The sequence below is a fragment of the Heterocephalus glaber genome, unplaced genomic scaffold (genome assembly GCF_053883595.1).
Source record: "Heterocephalus glaber isolate CG9 unplaced genomic scaffold, H.glaber_assembly_v1.0 deba00001547, whole genome shotgun sequence".
Taxonomy (NCBI): domain Eukaryota; kingdom Metazoa; phylum Chordata; class Mammalia; order Rodentia; family Bathyergidae; genus Heterocephalus; species Heterocephalus glaber.
This window is the reverse complement of record NW_028258340.1, coordinates 10,498,663-10,523,649: the sequence shown is the minus strand read 5'-3', so window position 1 is coordinate 10,523,649 and position 24,987 is coordinate 10,498,663. Positions and strand designations below refer to the sequence as shown.

Here is a 24,987-nt window from a genome sequence, read left to right as displayed (position 1 = left end):
TCAAAAAAAGGTATGTCTCCTTTAAATATTTAACATTTTCTTTTTTAAAAAAAGTGTCACTGAAATTGTAATTTTATTTTATTTCATTTTATTTTTTGGTACTGGAGATCGAACTCGAGTCCTTGCGCTTGCGCAGCAGGAGGCGAAACCACTGAGCTAAATCCCCGGCCCTGAAATTGTAATTTTAAAGCACAGAATGAGAATCTATAAATTTAATTGAGAATACTTCCCCTCTCAAACTGAGGTCCTTATTAGTTCTCCATGTTTCACTGCCCATGGTATATAACCTTTCACTGCTCATAAGGCCTAACTAAAAGACAAAAGAATATAGCATTAGGCAAGATGATTATGTCCTAGGGACCGCTATACAATATAAAATAGTGCCTATATTAACAATACTATATTGTACAATTAAAAATCTGTTCCATGGGTAGATCTCATGTCAGGTGTCCTACTACAATAACAGAAAGTATGTAAAAAGTTAGATTAGAAGTCAATCCATATACAGTTGAAAAAAGCAGCAGTCACTCTAAGGTGATAAATAGGGCCTATAAAAGGACACTTGATATAGTATTACTGTCTGTAAGTCGAAGTTATCATGATAATTTGAACTCCACACTTTTGTGTCTTTAATAACTTCACTCTGAATTCCTCTAAAAGTTTAAAAGCCTTCAACTATAATTACTTTATTAGCAATCATAGCTGAAAACATACTTTTTTGATTTAAAAAAATAGAAGTTTTTCTTCACATTTTCTTTGCAATTCTAGATCACATTATTATATAGGCCACAACTGTACCCGCTCTCTTCGTCGCAAACGTGCTGCTAAAGTTCTATGCAGTACATTTCCTGAGATCAGATTGTCAGAGGGTAGCAAAGGAACTGCAGGTAGGCAAAAATCATTTATTTCATTGAAGTTACTTTCTCCCACCACATTGATGCGTGGAGAGGCAAAAACTAGTGTTTGACATCCACCACAAGCAACCTACAAGCATAAATTTAAAAAAAAAATTAATTGACATAGGCATCAAACACAAATGGATTTTTAACAGTTATCAGATCAGCTACAACTCATTTACTTACAGGTAGACTTCCTAGACTGACTCATAAATTATCTCTTCTCTCTTCTTCTTTTTCTTCTCCTCCCTCCTCCTCCACCCTCCTGCTCCTCTTCTCTCTCCCTCTCTCCCACATCTTTCTCTCTCTCCAAACACACATATGAATTAAAATACATAATCTTTAAACATTATGATTAAAAATTAGAACAAGTTTAATCCACCATTTGCTTTCAACTTAATATAATACAGAGAAGAAATTACTCATATTTCATGTCTCCTTACAAGTTTGAAAATGTTATATTTTAATATGTGTGCAACACTAAAAACTTAAAATAACAGTTCAGTGAAGTTCTACTGGGGAAAAAAATGATCCAAGGATAAATCAGTCTCTTGGGATAAACAAAGTCTTTTTTGTCACATGAACACTTTCTATGTTTAATGCTTAAAAGTCCTTAGAGGAAAATGTAAGCATGAACGATGATGGAACAATGAAAAATGACATAAACCTTCAAAGAATTTTGAAAAATAAATGGATTTCAAGGAAGTGCTAAAAAACCCAGAGTATTTTTAATACAAAAATTCTAGCCACTTTTTAGTGTTCTACCTGGTGGTGTAAGAATAGCATATTCTGCACCTTTCCTTTATAGTATTTTCAAATTTAAAATTTACCTACACTTTTTGTAACTTTATAAAATTATTATCCCCATAATACTATAAGCCCAATGAAGAGCTGGGCATGGTAGCACATGCCTGCAATCCCAGCATTCAGGAGACTGAAGTAGGAAGATCATGAATTCAAGGCCAATCTGGGCTAAACAGCAACTTCAAGGCAAGCCTAGGCTACATAGTGAGACTCTGTCTAAAAAAAAATTTTTTTGGACCAGGGATTTAGCTCAGTGTTTCCACCACCTGCCCTGCAAGCACAAGGACCCGAGTTCGATCCCTGGTACCAAAACAAAAAAAAAAATTTAAAGACTATAACCTCAACGAATGAGGAGGTTGGTCATTTCGTTCACTGCTGGATATTTTGTATGCCTAAATACTTTGTCTACTCTCTTGCACATAGCAGGCTTTCCTTAAGTGGTTGTCAAATGAATGGAAGTGTTCTATAGTATGAGACAATGTGTCTTTGAAGAAGAAATAGTTTCATGACCAAGTAAACAGAATTTTCACAAGTCTATAGTACTTTTTACTAATAAAAAATATTTACTTAGAGACAATCAGAATATCAACAAAACAGCTCCAACTTTTTGTTTTACAATTACAGAGTGGTATGTGTAAATACCAAAGAGTTTCTCTAGTGTGAGAAACTGAAAGTGTAAATAAGGACTAAATGGTATAATAGATAATGTGAAATAGGAAGAAAAGGGGCAAAGGGGAAGAGGAAGTGGGAGGGATAGGGGGAAGGAAAGAAGGGAATGGAATTAATATGAGAAAATGAAAAAATGGAAACAAAGTCTTTGTAAATAGGGATGGAGGGGTTGAAGGGAGGGCAGGGGAAGTGGGAAAAATAAGAAACAAGAGAGATTATGTAAAGGTGCAAATTTCCAATGATGAATGTCATTATATCGTATACCTAAATTGTACCAATAAAATAAAATTTAAAAAAACAATTACAGAGTGGTATTAGTTAACAGAATAGGAAATGTTTTGTATAAGCTGTGTCAGAAACAATGCAAGATGAAAAAACTACCATACCCATGTATAACTAATACATGCTATGTTCAAACAAGAACCTGTTCTAAATTTCCATGCCATTTTACAACACCCATACTGTATCAGGCAGGGTTATTAGCTACTGAAAATGCCACAAGGACAGGGCTATCTCAAGACACACTTGGTAGTGTGTTAACCATACAAAACCCCGTATAGATTAAAACACAAATCTTAGATAGCTTTACATTTCATGTTTTTTTCCTTAAAGGAGTGAATTGCATATGGGGGGGATGCCTTCTAGACAAAAAAAAAAAAAAACCACAACTGTGCTAAAGCCAACTTATTCATCATTATCTTTTCATCTTCATCTCCTCATCCCCTTTTTGTCTTCCTTGTTCTTTTTCTTGCTTTGTTCAGCCTTAATGACTCCCTTTTTTGCTGCATCAGGTTTTCCTTTATCTCAGTAATCAGCAATATCCTTTTCTTAGTTCAGCTAAGCAGCTTTCTTAAGTCTTCCTGTCATCTGCAGCAGTAATATTCCACATCTCTGCAATAATACTAATGGATAGGGTGTAATGTTCTCATTTGATTTTTGGGTGATACTCAAAGAAGAACAAGGCAAAAGGTTGCCACTTAGATGCAATAGGATCCTTGGCTTTCTTTTTTGCTTTCCCTGTAGGAAGGATATAGGTTTTCATTTCTCTTTCAAAATGGTCCTTGTCCACTTTTGCCATGTCTTCAAATTTCCCTTTCTTACCAGCACTCATGGTATTCCACCTCTCAGAGCACTTCTCAGAAAATGACAACTTGATGGAAGCATCTGGATTCTTTTTCTTGTGCTTCTCCTGGCAAGTTTGCACAAAGAATGCATATGGTAAGATTTTGCCTCTCAGCTTCTTGGGATTTTCTATGCCTATGTTTACTTGTTTTTCCTCAGAGAGGCACAGGGTCATCCAGTGCTGTGACACTGTCTCTATAAAGCTCACTGTACTGTAAAGTATGTGAAAAGTCTACAGTTCTTAACTGGCAAAACTATTACAAACAACAGAGAAATGGTGCTGATGGTGATGTGACACTGAAATGATACATTCTTATCTGAATAATGCTTAGCCAATGACATATTTTCTTTTTTTAATTTTTATTTTTTATTACTACATGTTTTCAATACATAATGATTACAATCCTCGTGGGAAGTTGGTATAATACATGTACATAACACATCTAAATTCTTTTTTTTTCCTTCCCCTTCCCTCTCTCCCCTCTCCTTCCATCTCTTGGTTCCCTTCCCTTTTGCAAAAGATGTATGTACCTTTTATTTTACTTTTTATGTTTTGGGTTTCTCATATAAAAGAAACCATATGATACTGTATTTAAGCTTGTGTGTCTGATTAATTTCACTTAACATCATGGTCTCAAGGTACATCCATTTTCCTACAAATGACTCAAATATATCCTTCCTTATGGCAGAGTAGTACTCCATGGTGTATAAATACTAAATTTTCTTCATTCGTCTGATAGACATATAGGCTAATTCCAAGATTTAGCTATTGTGAGTTGTATGGCCATAAACATGGTTATTTATGTGTCACTGTAATATAACTATCTTGTAACTCTTTCACAAAGATACCTAAGAGGGGAATAGAAGAGTAGCTAAGTCAAATGGAATTTCTATTTTAGGGTGTTTTGTTTTGTTTTTTGACATAAGGTCTTGCTATGCGGTTCAGGCTGGCCCTGAACTCACTATGTATTCCAGGCTGGCCTCAAACTCATGGCAATTCTCCTGCCTCAGCCTCCCAAGTACTGGGATCACAAGCATGTGCCACCATGCCTGGCTTCTATTTTTAGTTTTTGAGCAATATCCATTCTGATTTCTATATTGGTTGTACTAGTTTGTAGTACCACCAACAATGCAGAATTCCTTTTCCCCAATAGCTCTGTCAACATTTGTTACTATTTGATTTCTTGATGATCTCTATTCTTTCTGGAGTAAGATGGAGTCAGTGCTGTTTTAATTTGCATCTGTCTAATAGCCAGAGATGCTGAATATTTTTTCATATATATAATGGCTATTTATACTTCTTCTGAGAAGTATCTATTCATTTCAGTTGCCTATTTTTTGATTGGGTCTAATTTTTTTAGTTCTTTATATATTCCAGATATTAGTCCTCTGTCCAAAGGAAAGCTGGCAAATTTTTTTCCCATTCTGTAGGCTGTCTCTTCACTCTATTGGTTGTTTCCTTTGCTGTGAAGAAGCTTTTAAATTTGATGTGACTCCATTTACTGATTCTTGAAGTTATTTCTTGTGCAATTGAGGTTCTGTTCAGAAAGTCCTTACCTATGCCTATGACTATGTCTTCAAGAGTTTAACCTATTTTATTTTCCAGATTATTTTTGTTTTAGCTTTTAGATCTCTGATCTATTTTGATTTTAGTTTAGTACATCGTGCGATACATGTTCTAGACTCAATCTTCTGCACGTGGAAAGCCAATTTTCTCAGCACCATTTTTTAAAGAGGCCATCTTTCCTCCAGTGTGTTTTTAGCCTCTTTGTCAAAGATCAGATAACTGCATGCTTCTGCATCCTTTACTCTATTCCATTGATCCACTTATCTGTTTTTGTGCCAGTACCATGCATGCTGTTTTTTCTCACTGCAGCATTGTAATGTAACTTCAAATCTGGGACTGTGGTGCCTCTTGCTTTTTTCTTGTTGCCAAGAACTGCTTTTGCTATTCTAGGTCTCTTCTGGTTCTATATGAATTTTAGGATTGCTTTTTCTAGATCTGTAAGGAATGTGGTTGGTATTTTGATTGGGACTACATTAGGGGTCTCCCTATCCAGGAACAGAGGATATTATTCCATTTTTTGAAGTTCTCTTTAATCTTTTTTAGAGTACCGTAGTTTTTGCTGTAGGGGTCTTTTCCTTCTTTGGTTAGGTTAATTCCTAAGTATTTAATTTTTCTTGTTGCTATTGTAAAGGTATTGTTTTCCTAATTTCATTCTCAGTGCATTCATTATTTAGCCAATAGAACGTATTTTTTAAAAAAGTTTACAGGCATGGCACAGTCTGGCTTTCAAAAGACATGAGAATCAAAAGAGTTAATATTTGGGCAAAAAGGAATATATTAAAAGAGGAAAGTTAAGAAAGGAACAGATTTTTTTAGTGATATAATATCTGGCATGTGGCTCTTAGAAAATTAAATTGATTATACATATCATATTCTTTCAAACATAAAAACTTATTTTCTATGATACACTGACGCAAAACAGAAATATGAAAATGTAAAAACGAGAATGTGATACCCTTACCAACTGAACTGTAAATCTCAAGAATTCGGAGCACACAATGGGAAAGAACTGATTGGTAAAATTCTCTACTCCAAGTCCTAATTTTCCATGCCGGCCATCTCCAAAAGTGTACACAAGGCCTTTATCTAAAATGCAAAAAAAGAAGAGAATTATAAAAGTATTACTTGTATCCCTCTATGTGTAAACCAATAAGTAAATTAATTTATATTGCAATTAATAATTTTCCCATCAAATTCTACATTGAATTCACTTTGATCCATTGATCCACACTCTCTATGGTGTCTAAGGTCTTACACATAACAGAATAAACCACTAAACCTGGAAGTAGCAATACAACACAGGATGTGTGATATACATATTATCAAAGGAAACAGATGCTTCTATTTTGACCCCCCTCTACCCCAACACAATCTATTTTCTTCTTTCCTCAGGTATTTGATGGATCAGAGTTTCTCAACCTCAACACTTGTTATGGCTTATATCTAGATGTCCCTCCAAAGCCTGGTGTGGTCATAGGTAGGGAGTTTCAATGGTAGCTGGATTAGGGTGTGTAAACGTGGATTAAGGGTGTGGATAATGGAAGTCCTATCCTGGGTATGGGTGGCACCAATCAATAGGACTGTAGTCTGGATGGAATATAAAGGGATAGAAAGAAGACAGGCTTGCTGCTTGGTGCTCATTGCCTTCTGTTTGCCACACCATGAACTGTTTCTCCACTATGGTGCCCCTCTGCCATGCCACCCTGCCTTGGAACCAGCCAACTATGAACTGAAACCTCTACAAACTGTGAGCTGAAATAAACCTTTCCTCCTTTAACTTTGGGTATCAGGTATTTTGTTTCATCAATGAGAGAAGTAACTAAGACCGCACTATTGACATTTGGGACTGAATAATTCTTGCCTGTGCTGGGTCTATTCTATGCACTGTAAGATGTTTACCAACATCCTTGGCCTCTATCCACTACATGCCAGTAGAACAACATCCCCTTTCCTGGAGCTGTGACAATCAAAACCATCTCTAGATTTCACAAGCATCTCTTGGGGAAACAAAAGTACCAGTTATAGAGAACTACTGACTTAGATCAATCTGTCTCTTCACTAATTTGGCTCCTGGGCTGTAGAATACTGCTTAAAGAAGTACCGTAAGCCAACTAACCACAATGACTAGTCTCTATACCAATAACTGGATCCACTCTATAGCTGAACCCATGATGTGATGAATAATCTTGTCACTTCTTTCCAGTTAACCTTTTGCCCACTACCATAGCAGTTATTCTGAATCCTCACTCCTTTTATCAACCCCTCCCTTATATGCTGCATCTCAAGTTAGGTTAAGAGCCATGGAAATAGAAATAATGGATGCTAATATGAGCATAGGGGAGGAGGACTTCCTTCTAGTCTGGGGATTAGGTCAAGCTTTCAAACTGAAACCTGAAGAATGCATAGGGTTTAGTTATAAGAAGAATCAGCAGTATATACGTAGATGGTCCCTGAGTCAACAGAAAACATGGCTCAGGCAAGAAGCTGAAAGTCAATCAATGAGCCTAGAGCATGGAAGGGAGAGTGGTATGAGATGAGTCTGAACAGGTAAGACAGAACCAAACCACAGAGAAGTACATTAGTTCAGATTATGAATTTCTAACCTCCATCTTAAGAGTAGCAAGAAGCCAGATGAATGGTTTTAATGATTAGATCACATTCAGGAATTTCTGGTATAAGAAAGCAAAGTGACTGCATACTGAGAACATTCACAAGAATTAATTCAAAAATCATTGGAAATAACATAATTCAGTAAGGTGATAAGTTTAAAAATTAATTTACAGGGGCCAGGGATTTAGCTCAGTGGTTTCACTGCCTGCTGTGCAAGCGCAAAGACCTCAGTTCGATCTCCAGTACCACAAAAAAAAGAAAAAGAAATTAATTTACAAAAATAAACAGATTCCATATAAAAAGTGCTAGCCAATATTTAGACTCTTATAATTATTACTATTAGATATTTACTTCCTTTCTTTGTATATATTCCTTATCAATTTTCTCCCTTGGGTTTCTTCATCTAAAAATGCTTTCTAAGATCTGCTTTTCTAATTTGGTTCATGTTTGTCTGAAAAAATGAACTCTGCTCCACGCTGCCTGATTGCACTTCCAATTCCAGAGAGCTTTTTCAAACATGAGCCACTGGCTATAATAAGAAGCTCCCAGGACTTTACAGACAACTCACTACATACCTCACATCAGTCTTAAAAGAAAAAAATCCATAGGGCCCGGGATTTAGCTCAGTGGTTCTGCCACCTGCCTCAGGGGCACAAGGTCCCGAGTTTGATCCCCGGTACCAAAAAAAAAAACAAAATCCATAAAAGGTGTCCCCTAGGAGGATATATGAGTAAAAAGCCAAAGTTAATGTTTAATTATTTGGGCTCTTCCTTAGGAGGAAAGGTATGAAAATTTAACTAAGAAATCTTTTTGTATGTCAGATGATACACAAAAACTGTGTACTGACTGTGTTTGCTATTAATGGCAATTTAAAGCAGATGAAAAATGGCATTAAGACAAAGAAGCTGAGGCTAGGATTCCACAGTGAAGGATACATACCAACAACTCTCAGGAGACAAGTGAATGAACAATACTTCTTCACTCTACATAGTGCTACTTCATTCTACATTAATAAGAACACTGATACTTCATATAGGGTAGGTTGTTTCCTCTGAAGGGTTCTGTGGTTCTATGGGGAAGAAGGAACTAAGTATCTTGCTTGTACTTGGAGGTTCCCACTTTCTCTAACTAGATATCATTAGATGAGCTCCCTTTTTAGCAATTTTTTAGAAAGAAGGAAAAAGCAGAAATTCAAGAGTTTGGATTATTTCAATATACTAAATGATATCTGAATTACTGATGCTTTACTTCATTTTTAGATAAAAATAGGGAAATTATGGACTCTTTTATTAAAAACCATTTAGATCTGTGGAGTATATCAATTATCTACAGGTAAGTTACTGAAACATTATAGGGAAGAATTTTCTTGAGTTCTCCTGAAGTTGAGAAGAAGGCCCAAAGGAACATCTCTTTGGATAAAGGAGAAGTCACAGAGTGAGTGATATATTCACTTAGTGACCTTTGAAGTGTCTTTTACTGTGGAAAGAGAAGGAAGATGTCAATGACACCTCCTGGTGGCAAAAGCATCTTAATTTATTCAGCCTGAATGTAGCTCTGTCAGATTAAAACAGGAAGGCTATTATAAGTTCTTTCTTGTGGGATGTTTCCCTCTGGCTTGACCAAAGTTAAAAGCCTTCACATTGATATAATTTCAAGAGGATTCCAGCTTCTGATATGTGTCCTATTTTGAGGTTCTAAATCTTTGGATGGCTTCCTTTTTTTTGGTGTTGGAGATTGAACCCAAGGCCTCCCCTATACTAAGTACACATTTTGCCACTGAGCTGTACCTCTATCCCCCACATTTAAATTGATTTAAAATAATGAAAAGGAGTTTATAACTTTATACTTTGGAATACTAATCAAAGGATTGCATTTTTCTGTTACTAATCCCTTTATTTAGATACATTCATTCAATATATTATTTTGTAATACAATATACCCAGTACTATCAGTATAAAACAGAAAATTTAATCCATACCTGTTATCAAAGCTGTGTGATTTTCTCCACAGGAAATATAAGTTATTTTCTGATCCTTAATTTGTTCAATGACTTTAGGTTCTGATGTTTCAAAAAGAAAAGTGCCAAGGCCTAGCTGACCAAACTGTCCCAGCCCAAAAGCATACACAGCTTTCTCTGAAAGGGACAAATACAAGAAAAAGATTGCAGGGAAGCAGATACTGTCACCATCATATCTAAAAAAGTTTTTACCATTTTTACCATGAAGGGTAATTGTCTCTGAAATAAACACTCATGTAAGAACTCTAATACTGAAGTATAAATTTTTCAATGATGTAAAAAGAGAAAAACGAAAAGGTACAAAATTACAAAAATTATAGCATGGGTCAAATTTTATCTTTCATATGTAACCAAAGAAAGAATTGCTATACATAAGCAACAAGTATGATATAAGATACCTAAGTAGAGAACTACCTGAAATGTCCTTATAATTACTATATCAGCTCAAAAAGTATCAAGTTTCATTAGCTAATTTCTTTCACTGTCACAAATAAGAAAGTCAATAGTGTCTCCTACAAAAAAACCCTTATTTTTAAAAGTAGCTTAATCTGTTTTATAAAATACAACTTCAGAAAACAATGTGCATGAGAATTAACACATGATGGATATGCTAGATTTATTCACAAGAAAGTTCATTTACTAGGAAATGCAATACTAATGAAAAGAAGGGAAAAGCATTCCTCTATATTAATATTTTCAACATATTCCAAAAAGCCTCCAGCAACTCAATCAATATTGGCTCATATATTTTCTACAAATGGAAAAGCACAAAAATAGCACACATAAGTGATGACAAAAGAGTTCTTTTATACACAATTTTCCTGGTCAATGTGTTAGGGAGCACAGTGTTGATCTTCTCCTTAATTTAGTGCATGGACTTTCTCCTACTACGTGGAAAAGAGCAAGAATTTCACACTAAGGCTAGAACACAAAACTACATGATTATTAGCTGTGGCAAGTAGACAAGTTACTTAGACTCTCTGATGTTACAATCCCTATCTAATAAGATTACAAGAAAAAACATTCAGGCAAATCTGAAAACAGTTGTAAAGAACATTTTCTATAAAAAGTAATTATTTATTCAATTTATCTAATTCTGACAACAAGGGTACATAACTGTCTATTGTCACACAGTTTTATATTTTTCTATCTAATAAGAATGCTTGCTTTATAAAATATAGATGATACTTCTTAAAGAAAATATGTTACAGGGCCAGGGATTTAGCTCAGTGGTTTCGCCGCCCGCTGCGCAAGTGCAAGGACCTGAGTTCGACCCCCGGTACCAAAAAAAAAAAAAAGAAAAGAAAATTATGTTACACCTAGGATACGAAGCCATAGTGAAGTAATAGTGAACAGATCTTTTATTTTAATATAAAAATACCACCTCTTAACTAGTAATCACATAACATATTTCCAATTCTAAATGTCCAGCTTTAATAGCAGAATGTTGAGTAAATTAAAATAATTATCTATCTGTAGCTGACCAACATACCTCTTGGACTATCTGATAGTAGCCTTTGAAATGAAGTTATTTAGGCAGCCTAGATCATATTACAAAAGTTTTATAATAAGATAAAGTTTTGTTAGGTTCATTTTCAGGTGCCTGGATGATTAATGATAGCATTTTCTATTTTGTTAAATAAGCTGAGAGTCTTCATATATATATATATATATATGAAATAGTATAATTTTTGGCTATAATCCCTTTGTGACATTTAACAATGTAATTTAATGTTAATATAAAATGCTACATTAAGAAAACAGATTTGATTATCTGGCTTCAGATCAATATTACTGTAATTTCATGGAATATAAGTGATTTTAGGACTAAATAACGTATTGCCCTGTAGAGAACTCAAGTTTGTTTAAACATAACCTGGAGAAGTTAAGATACATTATCAGTTGCTTTGGGACTCAAATTTCATTGTGAACCCATCTTATAACTAGACTTCCTCATCTTTTGGTAACTGCTGTGGACAAGAGTATATCCAAGGTTCCATCTGTCAGTCTGCCTCACTTAGTGTGCCCCATGTGCCCATATGGCCTTTTCCCCACAGCAATTCATTCTTCCTTGCTTCTAAGGAAAAAGTATAATCACACCATCCCTACAATCAATAGTTCTTATTTTTTAACCAATCTTGGTCATATGCCAATAGTATGTTTGAAATAAATTCATTAGTAAAGAACTAATTTAAATTATCTTTAAAATAATTTAAAATAAAGGCTACCCAAATAGGTTTTAAGATCAGAGTTATAGACATAGATAAGCAAAGTTGGTGTTTTTTTTGGGGGGGAGGCAGGATATACATAGAATCAAATAATCTAAATCCTTTCCTTTAGTGAAAGGAATTACCTAGAACAGATAATTAGCTATTTTTTCCTAAAGGCCTCAGAAAGTATTTCATAACTCTCTTACTATCCAATTTAGTACTCAAAGTGAAGTCCATTTATTACCTACCATTAAATATTTAATATTTCTGTCTATACTAGGTTCTGGAACACAAGTTCCTCATCAAGGTGGCTCAGAATAAAGCTTTCATGGGTCCATTGAATAATGTGAAAAACAGCAAAGCAGTGAATGCTTTCAAGCAGATAAATTCCTATAACTTAATCAGGTATCTTTTATTATACAATCAAGAGCTTTTAATTTTTTGTTTTCAAAATGTTCCTTATTTTATATGACAGTGAAAAGAGTCATTTTTTTTTAATGCCTGTACTTAGGTAAAAGCTAGTCAGAAGTTGGCAGCTACTTGTTTCTTATGTTTTAAATTTTAAAATTAGATTCTTCTTTCAAGTCAAATAAATTCTTCACTGTTTACAAGTTATTTATGAATTGCACAAAGTTTCCATGGTTTTCCCTGTATTATAAGCTTTTCTCCTGTATTTTTTCATTCAATGTTGGCTGCTACAATTGGGCAGATAGGAAATGCAAGGCTTTTTTTTTTTTGATACTGTGGAAAACCTTAGCAGCAGACAGCAACTGCTCCAGGTCTGTCAAAAAGATGCATCTCATAATTACAAAAATTTTTTTAAAAAGAGAACTTTACTGATATGTGAGATCCCCTAATCTGCAAAAATTTAGAGAAAATCAATTTCTGGAAACATGATTTTTAACCTCAAAACAAAGTCTGAAATCTAAATGTGTTTAATACTGCAAGAAAATATCACACTTTAAGGACATTTTAAATTTTAAGTAAAATTAAAAATAAAAATATCATGGATTATGTCCTTGCTCACTTATAGGAAAATATTTTAATATGTGATTGATTTTATATTGTTAAATAACCAATAACTGTGTGATTCAGAATAATGTTGAATCACCTACTAAACTAACTGTATAATCTTTGTAAAAACTAGATAGATAATGCATAAGTAGTATTTCTGTCTATACAATAAATTTTCATAAAATCTCAAAAATATTTATTCTAGACTAAATATTTATAAATTATCTAAAACTTCATTTTGTCAGCAAGAATTCAAAATAAATCTAAACCTTAGAATTTTTTTCTACTTCTGAATTCAGAGAGACTTTGAAAAAATTATTTCTAACTTAGAAAAAGATCCACTTAGAAGTTGTAGTTCAGAGAAAACAAAGCTTAATAAACATGACAGGGATTAGAGTAGGAAGCAGAGGAAAAACAATTCAAGAGAGGAAAATCTAAATGTAAAATATTGTTCACTCAACTTACAACATTAGAAAATTGGCTATCCAAAATTTGTCAAAAACACTTTCAACTTTGGGTCACTGAAGATTAAGTAATGATCAGAAACTGTTCATTTCTTTTTTATCAAAAAATATCACAATAATAATTTATTACAGAATTGCATCAGCACTATACTAGTCATGTAAAATTAATGGTGAACAAATTTTGGAACGTTAATTTCACAAAAATATTATCAAATAGTGAGTATATTTGAACATATTGACTTGGATCCTAGGAGGTGACCTGTCATGCCAAATGTGAAATTCTGAAGTCAAAAATGACATTACTATTAAGATTCTAAATTTCTTAGTATCTATAATTTAAAACCTTACTTTTTAATGAAGTACTATTAGCAGAAGGTAAAATCACAAAGAAATCCCCAAGTTATACCCTGTGAATCTCACAAAGAATTATCAATAACATGTAGAAAACAGTATGAATAGGGAGCTTCTCCAAAAGAAGGCATTTTAGAAAAGAGTGTCAATTTGCAATAAATATGGAACACATAAGTACATGTAAAAAGTTTACCATTGAAAATGAGCTGAAAACAATATTATCTGCTGCCATTAAACGTGTTGAGCTCATGAAAATGTCCATTATGTTAGCAGAAACAATTCAAGAAGATTCATTTTTTCTACTTAAAAATTCTTCCATGGGTTAGAAGTGTATATACATATATATTATATATATTAGGAATAAAAGGTGAGTTATCTTAATGGAAAGAGATGCAAGACCAGCTTCCATGAGGGATCTCAAAGACTTAAACTCACAGACACTAAGAATCAAATAGTGGTTGCCAGGAGCTGGTGGTGTTGGAGGAAGATACTATATGATATACACAAAGTATTAGTTACACAAGAAAGGTTTTAGAGAATCTGCTCTACAACATTGTTATCTACAAATAATACTGCATTATACACTTAAAATCTGTTTCAAAGTTAGGTCTCATTTTTAAATGTTTTCATCACAATAATAAAAAGATCATTTTTAAAAAAAACGTCATTAGCCACCACAAAAAGCAAGGAACAGAGCAGCAGGCTTCACACATACCTGTGAGAACCACAGTGTGCCCTCCACCACAAGCTACTTGGATCACCTTCTCAGGAATTCCAGCTACCAGCTGAGGTGTTCTATGATTGATCAGCAGCTCTTTAGGAAGACCTAATTTCCCACTCTCAGATTCTCCAAATGTGTAGAGCTCACCATCCACTATTGAAGGAAAAATATAGTGATTGATGAAGACATAAATATGAACAAGATACTGTTCTTTGGTATATGTTTTCATGCTCTATAAAAAATTTAGACAATGACAACTTAACAAATTTGACCTTCCTTGAGATATTTTTTCTGTATGGTAAGGTTTATTTCTTTACCATTTCTAGTATTGTTACATTTTCTTTTCCTCATGATTATTTTACTTCAACAATCTTCATGAAGAATTCATGATAATCACTACTGATAAAAACTCTAAAATCACTTTCACTTTCACAAAACATAGCAGTCTATCTTACATCTACTTTTTTTGTTTTGGGGTTTTATTTTTGGTACCGGGGATCGAACTCAGGTCCTTGTGCTTGCAAGGCAGGCGGTGGAACCACTGAGCTAAATACCCGGCCCTTACATCTACTTTTAAATAAGGCAAAAGAACTACATATTCAGCTCCTGTAGGAACATTTGTCTTTCTTACTATGAGATCCCAGAAACCTATCAGAGTGTCTAGCTCAAGCATTTAATGAATACTTATTGGGTGAACAGATAATTGCTTTTTATGGAACTTGTTTTAGAAAACTCACTTATTTGTGAGGTATATATTTCAGTGAGTCTAAAGATAGCCAATTTTACTCAGATAGATGGTACTTCCTCCAGAAAGATTCTCCTACTAAGGAGGTCTGACAGTGGCTAACTTGTCCACAGTGACAATACTGATTTCCCTCCATATCCTACATAGCACATTATAATATGACTACAAGCTTCTTGAAATCAGGAACTTACTCATTTCTATAATACTGCCACTTACTGAGTCACACTGAACAATCACTGTGCCTGTGAAATGGGATAAAAGTCCCTGTGCTATAGAGTTGTTGTTTCATAGGAACAAATAAATTAATGCATTCAGAAGTACCTGGAACACAGTCAGTGCCCAGTTATTATTTGTTGCTACCACATCTTTGTGTATGTGTAGAAAAACTGTGTGCCAATATAAATAGATCAGGCCTGTAAAATCTCAAGATCAAGATCCAAATTCTGGTTCTGCAACTCAGTTTCAGCACCACCTTGGATAAAGCTGTGTCCTAATCCTGCCTCGATATATGGACCCAGAGGCACATCACCTCTCTCACAAAGTTGTGAGATTACAGGGAATAGAGTGTTACTTAAAAATGCTTTGTAGACGGCAAAATTTTATATATCTTAGAGTTGGGATAATGTAAACTGGAGATTAATACTGTTTTGATCAACTTGGTATATAAGAAAGACCCTTTAAGATGAACTTTATGTGGTAAGTTGCTAAATCATTCCCACAGTGTCAACTTTTTAAGGTAAAATGTTTACCTATCAAAGGTTACAAAAGATATTTCCTGTAGTCATCAGCAAGACCTTCTTTAAAGAGAAAAGTAAATGCTTTTAATCCATATGAAGTGTTCCAATTAATTCCAAATTCTTTGTCTTATTTACACACAAAAATAAAATAACATTTATCACGAATAAAGAAGTAGATCATTTCATCTTATGTATTTAGTGTTACTTCACCTGAGCCTATTAATTTTTTATCAAATCTGTATTCTTCAGACACCAACCTGGCTCTGATTTCTGCCTTCTCCAAGATTCTAACCTTAAGTGCTCTGCCAGGTATCTCTTCTCCAATCTTTGAAGACTGCTCCACACATCTTTGCCCCTAGTTCCAAAAAGTTCAATTCATTCACTTATACCCGCTAACAGTGCTGCACCTAATTCCCTCTTACCGTTTCAATCACTGATTGAAATGCTCAGACCCAACCATTAATGCATCAAATGAAAAGATAGAAATCAGGAACAATACTCAAAAACTCCACATATTTTACTTCTACTATTTTTTAAAAATTAAATATTTTACATAATTTAGTTAAGCATTCAAACATATTAGTAAGTTACACATTTGTTGAAAGTCTTAAACATGACTTTCTCACTGATATGTTTTGCAGTTCCATTAAAAATTAAACTGTTCTCGGGGAGACTGAGGCAGGAGGATTCAAGCCCAGCCTGAGCAAATTAGCAAGACTTTGTCTTAAAATAAAAATTTTAAAAGGCTGGGGATGTAGCTCAGTGCAAAGGTGCTAGGTTCAATCCCCAATACTTCAAAAAAAATTAAACTATTCATTTTGGTCTCCCAATTCAATATACAGAGAGAAAAAGGTAATTTCAATATAGTTCTTTTCTATATAACATTTTTATGTATCACGAAATCTATATTAAGCAAAAACTCTACATTTGAGTTATTTTCATGGTGTGTAAAAAGTTGCTTTAAAAAATTAAAGTCATAAAATAAACTGATAAGTTATAAAATTACTGACAATTTATATCAGCTGATATAAATGAATCTCCAGCAAAATGTTTAGTATAAAAGTTTGTGGTATGTACAAACCTGTGAATATACTGAAAAACATTCAAATGTAATTTTAAATGGATGAATGGTATGGTATGTGAATTATATTTCAATAAAGCTGTTCTTTTAAAGATACAAAAAAAAAAAAAGCTCAATTTATGCCTGTTGGTTGAGATGAACCATTCTGCTTGCTTCTTTTATGGCTAAAGCAGAGTTTACTAATAAAACTGACTCATTCTCTCAATGGACAATATTTATTGATTACCAGTTTGTTCAAGACACCAGGAACACAGTAGTGAACAATACTAAACTGACAAACTCAGGTTGGCTCAATCTTGGTATGCTGGCACACAGGACACTGGGACTGATCAATCAGCACTTTCTAAACGTGATCTGTGGTACATACAATAAACAGTAAATATGTAAAATAAAGACTTAGATGTCTAATAGGATCCACAAAACTATTTCCTTTGGTATTTTTACTGTTAGCATAATCATCAATTAGATGAAAAGCTATAATCATACTTCACATGTCAAATACCTTACGACACAAAAGATTGCCAGTGGGCTCAGGAAAGAGAGAAACTTGGGGATGCTGAGAAAAATCCCACCAAAGAAAACTGTATCTCACACTGCGCTCTCCTTTTTCATCTAGTCTTCATCTAGTTTCCCACGAGGAAAGAATAGGGCTCAATGTATTTGGAACAATAAAAGAAATTATTACTATGACAGCAGTGTAGGCCAAGTATAGAAACAAGTAGTTCCAAAGGAAAGTGACCCATAGGTACTATTTTAAATGCCACAGGGGCCTAAGAACTTTGAGAACCAATTTTAGAAACCCTTCTAAGTATCAATTTTAATTTTCTAACAGATTTAGCATTCACTTAAAAAACTAACACGTCAGAGTTTGAAATTACAAGCTTTCATTATAATAACAGAGAAGCACTGTGAGGTAAAACAGACCGAAATCATCTCATTACATGGACAAACAGCATTACTCCTATAGAACTATAGCATGTTTTATCATTATTAATTTAGCGATAACTTTGAAATGAGAGAGAACATTATAAATCCAAAATGTTCTGTCTTACTTGTTACAAAAGCCGAATGGTAATATCCACATGCGACCCAAGAGATTGGTTTCCCAATGTTCACTTGATGAGGGACACAAACATTAATTATATTATTTAAACCAATTTGTCCTTCAGAATTGTCACCCCACACAAAAAGTCTTCCATCTTCTATGAAGTAAACACAAAGAAAGAAGGTTTTTAAAGGTGGCAGGGTCATTTATTTTTTAAATTGGAAAAACTGTGTTTGGAAAAAATAATACTAAGACATTTACATCAGCTATCTACGTGAGAATTCAGTTTCAACTGTGTAATGTTTCCGAAATAATGAAAAGAGAATAACTTGATTGCAAATCACTTTAGTCATATCCATTTTTTATTCTCAATGACAAACCCAGGAGGAAATTTCTTATAATCACCTTGTTCTTTTTTTTTTTTAATTCTTTTATTGGTACATTTTAGGTATACAACACATTTACATTTCTCATTGGGAACTTGTACCTCTACATGATGCATCTTGGTTCTTATTTTTTCCCCATTCCTAGCCCTCCCTTCACCCCCTCCACCCTTCCCTATTTACAAAGACTTTATTTCCATTTTTTCCATTTCTCATCATTTTTTCTTTCCCTTCTTTCCTTTCCCCGGCCCCTCCCACTACCCCTATCCCTTTGGACCTTTTCTTCCTATTTTGCATTATTGATTATTCATTCTAATCATTGGTACATTTTAGGTATACAATATAATGACATTCATCATTAGAAATTTGCACTTTTACATAATCTCTCTTGGTTCTTATTTTTCACCCTTGCCCAGCCCTCCCTTCAACCCCTCCATTCCTCCCTATTTACAAAGATTTTGTTCCTATTTTTCCATTTTCTCATAGTAATCCCATTCTCTTCTATCCTTTCCCCTACCCTCCCACTTCCTTCCCCTTTGCCCCTTTTCTTCCTATTTCACATTATCTATTATACATTTTAGTCCTTATTTACACTTTCAATTTCTCACACCAGAGAAACTATTTGCTGTTTATACATGTGTGTCCTATTTATTTCACTTAAGAGTATCGCCTCAATGTGCATCCACTTAGCTATAAATGTTTCTAATTTCTCATTTTTTATGGCTGAGTAGTACTCCATTTTATTAAAAAACCACATTTTCTTGATCCAGTCTCCAGTTGATGGGCATTTGGGCTGTTTCCAAGTTTTAGCTATCAAAAACTGTGCTGCTATGAATATGGGTGCACATATATCACTGTGGTATGATTCTTTTAATTCTTTGGGGAAGACTCCCAGCAGGGGAATAGCAGGGTCAAATAGGACTTCCAGTCCTAGTTCTTTGAGGTATCTCCATACTGATTTCCACAGTGGTTGCACCAGTCTATACTCCCACCAGCAGTGGAGGAGGGTTCCTCTTTCCCCATAGCCCCGCCAACATTTGTTATTGGTTGATTACATGATAGCAGCCATTCTTTCTGGTGTGAGGTGGAATCTCAGCATTGTTTTCATTTCCATCTCTAGAATGACCACTGATGTTGAACATTTTTTCATGTATTTATTTGCTATTTCTACTTCCTTGTCTGAGAAATGTCTGTTCATTTCAGATGTCCATTTTCGGATTGGGTCTTTAAATTTGGGAGGTCTGATCTTTTTAAGTTCTTTATAGATTCGAGATAGTAGACCTTTGTCTGAGGAAAAGCAGGTGAAGATTTTTTCCCACATTGTGGGTTGTCTCTTCACACTGCTGGTGGTTTCTCTTGCTGTGCAGAAGCTTTTTAATAAGAAGAGATCTCACTTGTTGATTGTCTGTGCGAGTTCACGGGCAACTGAGGTTTTGTTCATAAAATCATTCCCTACACTGATGTCTTCAAGAGTTCTACCTAATTTCTGTTCCAACTGCTTCAGCATTTCTATTTTAATAGTTAGATCTTTAATCCATTTTGATTTTAGTTTAGTGCATGGCGAGAGATACAGGTCTAGTTTTAATCTTTGGCAAGTTGAAATTCAATTTTTCTAGCACCATTTATTAAAGAGGTTATCTTTCCTCCAGTGAGGGTGTTTGGCTCCTTTATCGAAGATAAGATGGCTGAGTGTGTCTGGCATTGTTTCTGCATCTTCTTATCTGTTCCACTGGTCCTCAGGTCTGTTTCTTTGCCAGTACCATGCTGTTTTTATCACAGTAGCTTTGTAATATAGTTGCAGGTTGGGGATTGTGATATCCCCTGCCATGTCTCTGTTACCTAGAATTGCTTTTGCTATTCTGGGTCTCTTCTTGTTCCAAATGAATTTTTGGATTGTTTTCTCAAGGTCCGTGAAGTATGCTGCTGGGATCTCAATTGGAATTGCATTGAATCTATATAGCAGTTTTGGAAGGATGGCCATTTTCACTATATTAATCCTTCCTACCCAGGAGCAGGGGATGTCTGTCCATTCTCTGATATCATCTTCAATCTCTCTTTTCAGAGTGTTTTAGTTTTCAGAGAAGAGGTCTTTGATTTCTTTCGTTAGGTTGATTCTTAGGTATTTCAGTTTTTTGGATGCTATTGTGAAAGGAATTATCTGCCCTATTTCTCTCAGTGAGTCTGTCATTGGTGTAGAGGAAAGCTATTGATTTTTATGAGTTGACCTTGTAACCAGCTACTTGACTGAATTTGGTTATCAAATCTAGAAGACTTTTGGTGGAGTTCTTGGGGTCTTCTATATAGAGTATCATGTCACCTGCAAATAATGACAATTTGATTTTTTCATTTCCTATCTTTATTCCTTTTATTTCTTTCTTTCTCTTGTCTAATTGCTGTCGCTAATGTTTCCAAAACTATATTGAACAAGAGTGGTGATAGTGGACATCCTTGTCTTGTTCCTGATTTTAGTGTGAAGGATTTCAGTTTTTGACCATTTAGTATGATATTGGGTGTTGGTTTTTCATAGATGGCTTTTATCAGCTTGAGGTAGAGACCATCTATTCCAATTTTTTGTAGGGTTTTTATCATAAATGCATGTTGGATTTTGTCAAATGCTTTTTCTGTGTCTATGGAGATAATCATATGGTTTTTGTCCTTGGCTCTACTGATATAGTGTATTACATTGATTGATTTGCATATGTTGAACCATCCCTGCATCCCTGGGATGAATCCCACTTGATCAGGGTGTATGATCTTCTTGATGATCTTCTGCATTCTGTTTGCCATTATCTAATTAAGGATTTTTGCATCTATGTTCATTAGTGAGATTGGCCTATAGTTCTTCTTTTCAGCTGGGTCTTGTTCTGCTTTGGGGATCAAGGTGATGCTTGCTTCCAGGAATGAATTTGGGAGTATTGCTTCCCTTTCAATTTCATTGACAAGTTTAAACAGTAGTGGCAGTAGTTCCTCTCTAAATGTCTTGTAGAATTCAGTGGTGAAGCCATCAGGGCCTGGGCTTTTCTTAGTTGATAAGTTTTTAATTACGTTTTCAATTTCACTGGTTGATATTGGTTTGTTCAGAATTTTTAGGACTTCTTCGTTCAACTTTGGTAATTCATATGTATCTAGGAATCTGTCCATTTCTTCTGTGATTTCCATCTTACTGGTGTATAGGTTCTGGAAGTAGGTATTGATGATCCTCTGGATTTCTGCTGAGTCTGTTGTAATTTCACCCTTTTCATTCCTAATTGCATGGATTTGGGCCTTTTCTTTCCTTTTTCTGATAAGGTTGGCTAAGGGTTTGTCAATTTTGTTGATTCTTTCGAAGAATCAACTCTTGGCTTCATTGATTTTTTGTATCGTTCTCTGAGTCTCCATTGCATTGATTTCTCCTCTGATCTTCATAATTTCCTCCCTTGTATGAGCTTTGGGTTTGTCCTGCTATTCTTCTTCTAGAAGCTTGAGGTTCAGCATCAGGTTGTTTAATTGGGCTCGTTCTGTTTTCCTAATATGCATATTCACTGCTGTGAATTTCCCTCGTAAGACTGCTTTCATTGTGTCCCATAGATTCCGATATGTTGTATTGTCATTGTCATTTAATTGAAGGAACTGATTTCTTAATTTCCTTAATGACCCATTGGTTATTCAGAAGTGTGTTGTTCAATTTCCACGTGTTTACGAAACTTTTCCAGTTTCTTTTGCTATGGATCTCCAAGTTCATCACACTATGGTCTGATAATATACAGGGGATAACTTCAATTCCTTTGCACTTACTTAAACATGTTCTATGTGTGAGTATGGGGTCTATTTTGGAGAAGGACCCATGTGCAGCTGAGAAGAATGTGTATTCTGATTTTGTGGGGTGGAAGACTCTGTAAACATCTGTTAAATTCATTTGTTCAAGAGTTCGATTGAGTTCTAGTAGTTCATTACTTATTTTTAGTCTAGTTGATCTATCTATTTGTGACAGTGGGGGTGTTGAGGTCCCCCACTACAATTGTATTAGTGCATATATGACTTTTCATGTCTGTTAGTATTTGTTTTATATAGTTGGGTGCACTAGTGTTTGGTGCATAGATATTTATGATTGTCATCTCTTCCTCTTGGATTCTTCCCTTTACAAGGATGTAGTGTCCTTCTTCACCTCTCTTAATCAGTGTTGGTTTGAAATCTACTTGATCTGCCAAGAGGATAGCTACTCCTGCTTTTATTTGGGTTCCTGTCACTTGGAGTATTGTTTTCCACCCTTTAACTTTCAGTCTATGAGTTTCATTTTTAAATAAGTGTGTTTCTTGTATGCAGCATATTGTTGGATTTTGCTTCTTGACCCATTCTGCCAGTCTGTTTCTTTTGATTGGTGAATTGAGACCATTAACATTGATGGTTATAACTGAAACATATTGACTTACCATTGCCATGACTGTTTCTTTTTGTTGGGTCCTCCCCATCTACATTTAATTTCTTGTCATGCCAGATGGGTTCATTCTGCTTTGCTTCCTGGGGTTGTGATCCTCAATGTCTGTTCCTAGGATGTTGTGTAAAATTCTTTGGAGTGCTGGTTTGGTATTCACAAAGTTCCTAAGGTGCTCTATGTTATGAAAGTATCTTATTTCTCCATCCATTTTGAAAGATAGTTTTGCAGGGTACATCAATCTGGGTTGGAGGCTGTTTTCTTTTAGGGCTTGGAATATGTCACTCCAAGCTCTTCTTGCCTTGATGGTTTGTGTTGAGAAGTCTGCTGTGATTCTGATGGGCTTTCCTTTGCATGTGATTTGTTTCTTTTCTCTAACTGCTTGTAGAACTTTGTTCTTCTGTTGAGTTTCTGGAATCTTAACAATTATATGCCTATGTGTAGATTTTTTTTTGATCAAGGCTATTTGGAGTCCTATATGCCTCACTTCTCTGTATGTCAAGTTCTTTTCCCCTGCTTGGGAGGTTTTCTGCCATTACTTCTGTGAAGAGTTTTTTTATGTCATCTGCACTCTCTCCTCTTTCTTCATTCACTCCAATCAGTCTTATGTTATTCTTCTTTGCATTGTCTAGCAGCTGCTGGATTGATTTCTCGTGTTCCCTTATAATTTTGAAACAATTTTTCTTTTCCTGGTCATTAATTGCAATCTTATCTTCTATATCTGAAATTCTGTCCTCACATTGGCTCATTCTGCTGTGTAGACTTTCAATGGAGTTTTTCATCTCCTGGAAATCTATTTGCATCTGTTTTATGGATTCTATTTGTCTCCTATGTTGGGACTGCATCATGTTTCTCAGCTCCTCTCTAAATTTATTAATCATGTCTTGCACTAGGAGCACAATTTCTCCTGTTATCTGAGAAATTACTTCTGATTTCATTTTTTCCAGATCCCCTTTTGTTGCCAGTTCAGTGGGTCCAGGTGGTTGAGTATCAGAGTGTTGCATCTCATTTCCCTTTGGAGTTGCTGTAGGTGATCTGGAAGTCTGGTTTTGAGACTTATTTACATGTTTTCTCATTTCGACTGGGGGGGCAGGGGGAGTGCTGTTGGCATCCACACGGCTCATCTCCTCTGAGCTGGGAGAGGTGGGCCAGGGGCCGGGAGCAGCGGTAGGGATGGTGGCCCGAAAGCCCCTTCCTCTGGGCTGGGAGTGGTGGGACGTTTGGTGGCCCGGAAGCCCCTTCCTCTGGACCAGGAGCAGTGGGATGGTGGCTCAGAAGCCCCTCCCTCTGGGCTTGGAGCAGTGGGACATATGGCAGCCCAAAAGCCCTTTCCTCTGGGCTGGGAGCAGTGGTAGGGATGGTGGCCAGACAGGCCCTTCCTCTGGACCAGGAGCAGTGGGACGGCGGTTCAGAAGCCCCTACCTCTGGGCAGGAATTCTTTAAATGCTGAGAACTTGATTAGCTCCAGTACAGTGGTCTGGTGGTCCAGTGTCCTCTGCATCTTTGTAGCGTGGAACCAAGTGGCTGTACAGAGAAGAGGCCAAAGGAGCAGGGGGGGATCCAGGGGATTGCTGCCAGGGCACGGACTAATTTGGTGTTTTCAGTGCGACTGGCGACCTTGGGACTGCGTCCACAGACCTGTCTGCAGTGGGCTGATTCGGTGTTTTCCATGCGACTCAATCACCTTGTTCTGTTGTAATGTCTCTAAACAGAAATGTTTTCATTCTTCCAGGCAATATACCTACCTGCCACTGAACTGAGAAAGAACATGAGTCACACTGGAGATCTCCAAGTCAAAAGAGAAAGTCCCAGGTCAAAAGGGAGTAACAAACTTTGCTCCTGAGAACACTTTGGATATTATTTTTAAAAAGAAAGAAAAAAAATAAATGTATTTCACTGTCACATTTTTTCTTATAATTCAGATCTGAAAACTCAGACTCTAGCTTCTGAGAATGAATTACAGTAGCACATACAGCAGCTCAGAAACATGTTAACTTAATGTCCTTTCTGTTACAGTTTCAGTAATAGAAAAACTAGGATAGAGATTTTATAAAGGAATTATCAATATTTATTTACTTCTACCTTTCAATTTTTAAAAAAGTTGAAGTTACTTAATCATAAAACACATAAATTGATAACT

The 24,987-nt window shown here is 35.3% G+C and overlaps 1 protein-coding gene across 11 annotated transcripts in view; it reads right to left on the bottom strand.

The window, feature by feature from the left end:
- The window catches only part of LOC101708200 (X-linked retinitis pigmentosa GTPase regulator), a 126,914-nt gene that overhangs the window by 95,144 nt on the left and 6,783 nt on the right, over nt 1-24,987 (bottom strand). For 8 of the 11 annotated variants that reach the window (XR_015442438.1, XR_015442437.1, XM_087189864.1 and 5 more), the window contains exons 6-10: nt 18,061-18,210; nt 14,440-14,598; nt 9,647-9,802; nt 6,020-6,144; nt 799-984 (exon numbers count right to left, since the gene is read on the bottom strand). Coding sequence is in view for 9 of the 11 variants with exons in the window: in XM_087189864.1 (XP_087045990.1) it covers nt 799-984; nt 6,020-6,144; nt 9,647-9,802; nt 14,440-14,598; nt 18,061-18,210 (776 nt within the window). In the remaining 2 variants the exon portion in view is untranslated. The remainder of the gene's footprint in view (nt 1-798; nt 985-6,019; nt 6,145-9,646; nt 9,803-14,439; nt 14,599-18,060; nt 18,211-24,987) is intronic. The other 3 variants (XM_087189861.1, XM_087189857.1, XM_087189862.1) reach the window with 3 other exon arrangements.